At 57.4% G+C, this 9,412-nt stretch overlaps 2 protein-coding genes across 2 annotated transcripts; one reads left to right on the forward strand and one right to left on the reverse strand.

Moving 5' to 3' along the window:
- Positions 1-2,760: 2,760 nt before the first annotated feature.
- Positions 2,761-4,250, reverse strand: SPRG_16212 (hypothetical protein; the record flags this gene model as incomplete). The annotated part of the gene is made up of 6 exons (XM_012355520.1): positions 2,761-2,824; positions 2,888-2,977; positions 3,281-3,486; positions 3,730-3,853; positions 4,000-4,111; positions 4,175-4,250. The coding sequence occupies 6 exons, from the start codon at positions 4,248-4,250 to the stop codon at positions 2,761-2,763; spliced, it is 672 nt and encodes a 223-aa protein (XP_012210910.1).
- A 1,629-nt stretch (positions 4,251-5,879) lies between these two features.
- SPRG_16213 (hypothetical protein) lies at positions 5,880-7,966 on the forward strand (the record flags this gene model as incomplete). The annotated part of the gene is made up of 4 exons (XM_012355521.1): positions 5,880-5,883; positions 5,926-6,018; positions 7,447-7,588; positions 7,657-7,966. The coding sequence occupies 4 exons, from the start codon at positions 5,880-5,882 to the stop codon at positions 7,964-7,966; spliced, it is 549 nt and encodes a 182-aa protein (XP_012210911.1).
- Between the last annotated feature and the right edge of the window lie 1,446 nt (positions 7,967-9,412).

The raw sequence follows: 9,412 nt of genomic DNA on the forward strand, positions 1-9,412 counted from the left end.
AGCATGAGGCACTTTACGAGGTGCGTGGGGCCGCGGAAGGCAAAGTCCGCAAACATCGGGCTCGGGAGAAGCAGCAGAATTGGCGCCACTAAGTGCAGCAGTGCAGGTTTAAAATCCTCGTTGCTGTGCGCGCCACGAGGTGTTTGGCCTCGCCCAAGCAGCCGCGCATTCCTTCTGCTGCCGAAGCGTTTTAAGCTCTTGCTTCGTGTACTGGACCTTTTTGGCCGTCGCCGGCAAACTCGGGAGCGCCGTAAGAGCACGCTGCGCGCTCGAGCCGTAGAGCTTGGCATCGAGGTACGCGTCCGTGAGACTCGGCACCACATAAAAAGTCCGTCGACGTGGTCGTGCACCGTCGGCACCATCTCATCATACATCGCAGCCGGCGGCGCGAGATCGACACGAGCCAGGCCTTGAGGCGCGTCCACTCGCTCGCAAAGGCGTCCTTGGCCGCGCCGTGCACGACACGCGCTTGGTGCGAGAGCGCGAGAAGGCTCCAAAGAGTGCAACAATTTCGGTCTCGTGCGTCTCGGTCGAACGACGCGCCGGCAAGATCGTGCGCAGGTGCAGATACCTGCGTGCGACGGCTCATTGTAGAGAACCGCGTCGGTGTTCTTCGTCGTGCGGTTGGTCAGCGGCAGAGGCGACTGCTCAAAGCCCTATAAAGGCTGTATGGAGCTGGTCCGGAACGAGCGCGCGCATGCTTCTTACTGGGATAAGCACGACATGGAGGATGAAATCCACCTACAGCGGCAGACGAGAAACCTCGTTCGAGTCAGAAGCCTAGTCATTCTGTGAGACTCGAGTGGCGTCAAACACGCGTGGTACCTTGTGCCAAACGCAAACCAGCGGCGCGTCGACATCTGGAAGAACGAGGTCCGGCGAAGCACGCCGTAGACCATGGATACTGTTGTTGACCGCCCGACAAGCTCCAATCGTTGGTAGCTCGAGCAAGAGGTTCGCGGTGGGCGAGAGGTTCGTGATGTCGTCGCGGCCGTCTCGGTGCTGGCCGCCGTGTGCAAGCAGCAAGACGTCGAGTGTGAGGCGCTCGAGACGAGCGCCATTTGGCTCTGCGCCGCGAGATGACGCGCACTCCGAACGCGACGCCGCGCGTGCAGCGCCCACTGCTGCGGCATCGGCGTAGCTCGTCGTAGCGGCGGCCATTTTGGAATTGTCCTTGCGATTGGTATCCGGCTATTTATCCGGATGCCCGAGAACGCCACGGGCGCGACAAAGGTCGAGGCCTTCGTCCGCACTCCTCGCACAAACTCCCGAGGTTGTCGCTGTCAGCATCTGTCTATTAGACTACATACCTCACAGCGCGTAGACGCCCAACGTAAAAGCAATGGCCTTTTCACCGCTTCGGCGGCGATGTCTGCGACCAGCGCTGCATCGACGCCAGCAACCCAGCAACCGCGACCCAATACGGATACGGCAAGCCTCTTGCACGCATGTATGCACCAACGCCAAGGCAGTACACGTAGTGCCAACGCTCGATGGCTGCGACGCTGCTCAACTCGGTACTGATACCGTCATTATCGATCCTTGACGACGCAGACCCAAGCAAATTCATATGCTGTATAAAGGAATAAAGGACGCAGCGATCTTTGATATTATAATACCTGTTGAGCCAACTTCTTGTATTGCAGGGATGCGTGGAGAAAGAAGGACCTCGGCCACTCGAGTTTCACCGTCCACGGTCGACAGAACGCCCGCTCGCAACCGCCCTGCTGCAGTGCCGTGTGGTCGTGGCCCTGTAGCGCAAATTGCGCAATGAGTAGCGCTCTGTGTTGCTGTAATTCACGTGTAAAGCACTGCGTTTCGCCTTTGTCGTGCTCGCCTTTACATTTGTTTTTACACGACTGAACGCTTGCGCCAAAATGAGACATTCTCCGAGTGCCACGTCATAGCAATCGACATTTTGCGACCTCTCGCATGGAGGACGCATAAATACCATCACATGCGTTGTGAAAAGAGATCACTGCGAGTGCGGAAGCCCGAGCATTGCGAGCTGCAAGCCACTCGTTCCAACCGCTTCACTGGATGCGATGGCGCTGGACGTAGTAACTCCATGCACGTTGCTAGGAATCGCAACCTTGATCCAGTGCAAGAGGAGATCGTCGCTACAAGTGCAAAAGACGAAGACTGCGGTATGCCAATGCGGTCATTGGACGTTCGGGCTTCTATGCTTTCCGGAAGGTCCTTCCGCAGCGCATAATGACGTGGCACCCGCATTGGTCGCATAGACTGTGCGTGGCAGCGTGCAAGGGCCGCTGCCGAGACCTTTGGCCAAGGGTTTTATTCCCTCGCCTTTGGCCGAGAAGCAAGTATACCAGCCGATTCGTACACGATGGCGCGGTATCATCTTCTAGGAACCAGTCGAAGAGCTTCGAGTGTACGTAGTATTACCTAGCATCCAAGCGCCTCTGCAAAGGTGAGCAAACACATATATCAAGAGAACACTATTTTCATCAGCACAGGTTCAAACGCTGCTGCAAAATGTCGCGCAGCCCGTACATGTACTGCCGCCTTGACAAATGTCGTCTGGAGTTGCGCCAAGAATAGCTGGAGCGCGACGCCACTCATGATGGCCAAGATCTCAAGCCTCTAGAGACTTGGAGCCTGGGCGTACCTGAGGAAGCGGTCCATAGCGATCCGAAAATGGGCGCTGATGGTGATAGGTCTGGAGGCACGCGGGCGACGCCGGCTGCACACACTCGCCAAGACCGGCCGCAGAGATCTGGCGCACCACGGGCGTACTGCTTACTCGAGCGTGCTGGTACGTAGAAACGCTTCGAGGTCCTTGCCCGAGACATGCGCGAAATGGCTTGGACGTTGGACAAGGCCATCGGTGTCGAGGGAAAGGGCAGCACTGAAGCACCTCCGCGACCTGACCTTGAGCCCACTTCCTGGATTGAGCTTCTTCTTGGGCAAGGACGGAATGACCTCGGCAAGACAAAGGCAGACGCCCGAAAACATGCTGGCTCATCGGATTGCAGCCCACCCGCTGGATCGGAACGACCTTGGGCATGACGCATTCGCCAACGATTGTGCCAAGCGTGCGACGGTCTCCTTCTCGACGTGCTTGCCCAAGAACTCTTGTATGATGAGCATGAGCGGCTCGAGGATCGAGCGCAGCGTCGTGGGGTGTTGAAGATGACGCGCTTCCACATCTCGAGCGCTTCTGACTCACGACGGTAGTCGAGGATCTTGAGCGTCGGCTCCATCGTCGTTGCTATCGGTGGCTAACGTGACAACCACATTAGTGCTGCAAACGCAGTACACCAAACCGCCGAGGAGCGAGATCGACGAGTGACACATGCGCCACGCGTCAAAATTAGCTGCCTCAAGCGACGCCAAGAGGTCCTTCGCGATGGAGAGCGCGCGGGCGTTGGCAGCGATCAAGCCGGCGTGCATGGCGACGTCGCAGACAATGTCCGACTCGTCGAAGATACCAGCAACAATCATCGGGAGCGCCTTGCCAAAATACTTTAAGAAATTGTTGCGGAGCGCCGGCCGGTTGAAGGCGCAACCAGACAACATCTTAGAGGTCAACGAGTGCAGAGTGCGCAGACGCTGAGGTGCATGTCGTCAACGCCAAACGAGAGACAAAGCGCATGGCAGCTCGCGCGGGGGCATCGCCGCCTTGGCGCCGTCTCCATACACGACAAGACCATCGACAGACGCCGCATAGCGCGCACGACTGGAGACCGAGTTTGGCCTCCGCGTTACCGGCACGTGCGACAAGAAAGCCGACTGCACGCCCTGGAGCGTCGACGCCATCGTGTCTGAAAACGGCTTGATGCTCTTGGCCAACGTGGCCGCGTCGACAACGTAGGCACGCATCGCTTGCAAGCTCGTACGACGAGCCTCCTCAAGCGTCAAGAGGAAGTCTCGTCCCACGACACGGATGCGCGGCACGAACCAGAGGATCGGACCACCGTGGGCAGCGTCGATGCGTCACCGAGTGGTTCTCAACTCGACTTTGCCCTCCGATTCGACGTCCGAGCAACGCCGTTGGTCGAGAGCAAGGCAAAGAGGCGCTCAAAGAGCGGCATGCTTTCATTGAGCGAGCTGGCCGACTCGGACGAGATACCGGGCGCAGTCTGCAAGGCTGAGATGCGTGGACGTGACGCACTTGTCGAGGTGCGTGGGGCAGCAGAAACGCCATCCGCACACATCGAGCTCGGCAGCAGCGCTAGGATCGACGCCACGCGGCAGTGCAGGCTGGAAAAGCTCTGCCGAGTGCGCATCCGAAACGCTAGGTGCTCGGCCTCGCGCACGCAGTTGGTTCTGCTGCTAGCGAATCTTGAGGTCTTTCTGGGCGCATGTGACTATTTTCTTCGTCGCATTCGCTCGGCGGCGAGCAAGCGCTCGTCCTCGGCCTTGGCAACTTTGTAGCGTTGTCCGAGACATTGGCGCCTGGACGACGTGGCTCCAACCTGGCGCACGCTCTTGCCGGCGAACGTGCGATTTCGTGGCGCGAGGGCATCTTTGCGAGCAAACGAAACCTCCAAGCTCGTCACGCTGCTCTTCAAGGGGTCGATGCGCACAGCGAGTGGGCGATGAATGAGCTCGAAACGGCGCCGGAAGAGCGCACGCGTCTCGGCCTCCGGCAAAAGATGCGCCGGCGTCCTCAGCCTTGCGCTTGGTCGATGACGGCGTCAGCGTCGGAAACGCTATCGCTCCGAAAAGTCGTCCAGAGCTTCGCACGCGCGCAGTGGCCCGAACCTCGTTCGATACAGCCACCTGGATCCTCTGTGAGACACAAGTGGCAAAAAGGAAGTGTACCTCGTGTCAGACCGTCTGACACGAGGTACACTTTCCTGCTTGATCGCGTCTGACTCAGACGCGATCAAGCGGCGCGTCGATGCCACAATGATCAAGGTCAACGACACGCTTGCGTTGTTGACGCCGCGGCCTCAGGCGCACGCGGCGAATTCTGGCGAGTGTCAAGCGTGCGGGTCGTCGCCGAGCACGGCATCTACCAGACACCAGCCGCTGCAGTGCAAGGGTATGCGCCGGTGCGAGTGTCGTCGTCTCGTCGAGGAGCAAATTTCGTTCCGACGTCGAACGGTCTCACGTGCCTCGGTGGCACAAGCGGCACGCGTGGCAGCGGAGGAGAATGCAGCGTCGGCGGTGCATTGTAGAGGACTACGTCGATGTCTTCTGCCGCGAGCCAGGTCGACCACGGCATCAGCGTCAGAAGCATCCACTGCGTCGAGAACGTCGTCCATACCTAATCCACAACGAGCGCGCGCACTTGCTTCGGACGCGGGTCGCGCACGCTCGCAACGAATTAGAAGACCCACAAGCAGCTGCAAAAATTGTGCGATTTAGGCGCTAGTCACATTGTGAGACAAATGCCGCATCAATGTGGGGAATTTGCAAAATCAGCCCCCTTTCGACCCATGGTTTGCAAAATCAGTTTTCGTTTGCAAAATCAGCCCCCATTTTGAATTAGGGGGCTGATTTCTTGCTCAAATTCCACTATTTAGTACCTGCGGTGCAATTGAAAACTGGCCAATTGTCCATTGTACACAAACACACTGCCAAGTCGGTGTAATTAGATTTACGCAAGAACAGTAAAGCTGCATATTTAGAGGGCGTCATGATACCCCAGGGTCGGCGCGGCCCTGCGGGCCTACCCGCCTCCACCTGGGGTTCCGATCTACAATGATATCCCTGTTAGTGTTGAGACTGGGGCTCGCTCCTCGCCAAGGCACGGCCAGCACAAAAGTCAACACCCTACCTCCGCTGCGCTGCGGTGGGCAGACTTTTCTGGGCCGATGCTCTGTCGTCGCTCGCTGCGTAACATACTTTTTAAGGGAATTTTCAGCTTGGTCCCTTTTTGTCACGCATGGGGGCTGATTTTGCAAACCATGGGTCGAAAGGGGGCTGATTTTGCAAATTCCCCCATCAATGTAGTGTGGTACCTTGTGCCAGACTCGAAAGTGCGCTGCGCCGACGCCGTCAAGATCGAGGCCCATGCCAAGCTCGGGTCTGCGCCGTGGACCTTGGGTGCGCGCGGCCAAAGCTGATGGCTGCCGAGGGCTATGAGCTCGACTCGTTGGCAGTTCGAGCACAGACCGGATCGCAGGCGACGTCGAGCGAGAGGTTCGCCGCGAGCAATATGTTGGCGTAGCGCTGCCAGCAGTCTCGACTCGATGCAGTGTACAAGCAAGAGGACGTCATGCGTAAGGTGCTCGAGCTAGAGCCATCGGAATCAGCGCCGAGAGATAGCGCGCGCGCTGACGACTTGCGTGAGCGGCCGTCGAGAATTTGGCCAGGGCTCCGCCCAAGGGCCGACTCGGTGGCTCGTCACGCATGGATAGGCTGCGCCATACCTATTGCGATGTCGCGTCAGTGCCTTGGCCTAGTAATGCCTGCGCACGGCCCGCCACGTACCGGGTACCACATGCCTGGGCTGGTGGCACTACCGAGAACTGCGGCAAGAATACTGGCGATTGGCTCAAAAGTGGAATCCTTGCCGCTCTGATTGGCCATAAATCGAACGTCTTGTCGCTCTGATTGGCTCAAACGCTTTGGCCCGGCGTTGACGACAGACCGACGAGAAACGCTGCATTGGACGCGGATCGATGTTTGAAAGTGAAATCGCCCATACTTGCCAGAGTACTAGACCACACTTCGAGGCGTCCAAAATACTATGTGACGTCGCCGTGCGAGCTCTGTAGCGATCGCAAATGACAGCGGCAAACACTATCTTGATATAGTGTGATTATTCGCTATACCGAAATACTGTACGGGATACAAGGCCTCATCACGCAGCGGTACTGCGCGCACGTTGCCTCTCTCGGCCACATGCAACACGCTCTCTAACAAAAACCAAAAGAGACAGCCTCCTCAGTTTCCGCGACTTCGACGCATTTTCAACCGAAATTACATATCGTATTTCGTGAAAACCGACGCTCGGTAGTTCGAGTTTGGTGTGAGTGCCCAAGCAACGACGGCGCCCAACAAACTGGTCGCAGCCTGGGTCGAGACCCATCGCCAACTGTGGCAGCCAGTCGCGCGATCATTGGAGCTTCGGAACCCTGCGATGTCACGTGAACTACTTGGGCAATTCTGCCACCACCTCGAAAAATGGAAAATGGATTCGCTCGTGATTGCGCTACGTGCAGAGTCAAAAACGACATTGACGTCATTCAAAAAGCGCGTGGAGAGGTATACCTGGCTTCTACGCGGCGCTGGCGCGTCTGTGGCCTGCTACTCGTCGTTGTGCTGAATAGTGCTCATACTATTTGAGACGAGGTCGTGAACCAAGTCTTGTGATTGGCTAGAAAGAATTGAGAATTTAGCCAATCAAAACATCCATTCCAGATCGCGTTCCAACCGAGCCGGGCTGCGGATCCGCAAGCACAAGGAGTGGTGTGGACGCGCGCGAACATCGGGAAGGTCTGCGGGACGAGCGGCTGCACGATGAGGTAGAAAGCGCTGCCCTCCACGAGAAGCGCAAGCGGAACCTGGACGGCCGCATCGAGGCTCTGAAGAAGACCAAGCCGACGCCGCCGGTCATCGACCTCTTTGCGCCCGACGAGACCGCACCGCCGCTAGTCACCAGCATCAAGAAGTACACATACGAAGGCATCGCGATCCGCGGCGCTGAGCCCGGCCCACTGCCAGATAGGCCGACGCAAGCCACCCTCACCACCCTGCCCTCCAGGAGAGCCAAGACGACAACGACGCCTCCGAGGCGCCACGTGCAGCAAACTCCGACACCATGGCTGCGATCGTGGGCCGATCCAAGGCGGTCATGGCCGCCGCCAACGATACGCGGGAAGCTGATGCTCTCTACTTTGCCGGTAACTCGACGCACACGGAGCTCAAGAAGACGAAGAAAGCCAAGTCATCGTCGTCTTCCTCCAGTCGCCTCGAGCAGCTTCGACGCGAGCGCGCCGTGCGCGAGTCCGTCGGGCAGCGCCGACTCGAGACGCTCCTCCGGCGCTAACGCAGAGCATAAAAGCAAACGTTCCGCCGTATCCGGAGGATATGGGTCCAAATATAGATTGCGAAAGCGCGCGCAGTCTCGAAAACGGCTGAGCATTGCAAAGGCGCCTTTGAGCAGCATGTCGCCACAAGGCAGGCAGACCAAGCGCGGAAGGAAGTACAAGAGGCAAAGAGGAAGCGCGAGAGCCAAATGATGGCAAGGAACGCCGAATGTGCGCAGCACGCCTCGGCAACGCAGCCGCATGCCGCCGTCTTACCTGCAGGCTCGGACCTTCCCCGCGACGAGGAAGGCGTGGAAGGCGCTCCTAAAGAACTAGGCGACCCCATGGACCCCATCGATGACAACCAAGGTAGATGCGTCTTGATGTATCAAGATGCCAAAGCATTCGCAGGCTACCAGCGCAAGAAATGCAATAGATGGGAGATAGCACGGTAATGGGCGCGTATTGTACGGTAGCCGCCCGCAAGGAGGCTTGGCGCGGTCGACGTGCTCCAAGGAAGAATCGATTATTCCCGAGGACGTGCGGCACGACGATCCTATACGGTGGCCCGCATCCAAACTCGACATCAGTGGAGCAACTCGTGCGTTACGAGGCGAGTCTGTGCCCATGCATGTCCTGGGTGGCAAGTGATCATTAGATCGCGTCAGGCGTGAGGAAGACGATGTCTACACAGAGAACTCCGTATATGACACTATGGCACACGTTGTGGGAGTTTCATCATATCAGTAGAGAGTGTCAACAACGTTTTTAGGAGGAGCAGGCATAGGCCAGTCAAACCTCAACGTAGTTTCGATTTGGCTGCGGCCTGCTAAGTCTCGACCCGCCTCGCCACATCCCATTACAGTCGAGGGAATCCACCTCCTTTTGCCCCCTTTTCTGGTAACAAGCACGACTCCTGAAACGTAGAGCCGCGTGTGGGGCATGTGGAGAAAATAGCCAACTGTCAACTATCGATACGTCAAAGCAAGGTCTTGGTCGCTCGTATGGGTCTTGGTGACGCTTTGGTTCCTTTTGTAAGCGCATGTGATGTGTTTCGGCAATTCCCATCGACACGAGTACAATTTACTCGTGTCTCTCTCACTAAATGAGAGCGACCTGCGAGAGCAATCGAGTTGCCGCACTACTTTTGTCTCCAATCAGAAGTCTCAATGGTCCGCTCGCCTTTGTCCATTGACCTATCACATCGTGCGATTTTAGTTTGAACTCAATGGGTGTAGACACGACACACACACACGAGCAAAGGCGCGGGAAAGATCGTATCTTTCGCCCCAGTGGTTTCATGCAACTTTTCACGAACGGTCTTGAATCTCATTGGTGCAGATAAGGCATCGCAAGTTGTGATTGGCTACAAAATTTTGGCCGGGCGAGCGCCCGTTCAAATCTCCCGCCAACAATGACGCCACACATGGTCACATCTCGATTTCCCCACCAACGATGAAGACCCG

Source organism: Saprolegnia parasitica (genome assembly GCF_000151545.1).
Source record: "Saprolegnia parasitica CBS 223.65 unplaced genomic scaffold supercont2.257, whole genome shotgun sequence".
NCBI classification, from domain to species: domain Eukaryota; phylum Oomycota; class Saprolegniomycetes; order Saprolegniales; family Saprolegniaceae; genus Saprolegnia; species Saprolegnia parasitica.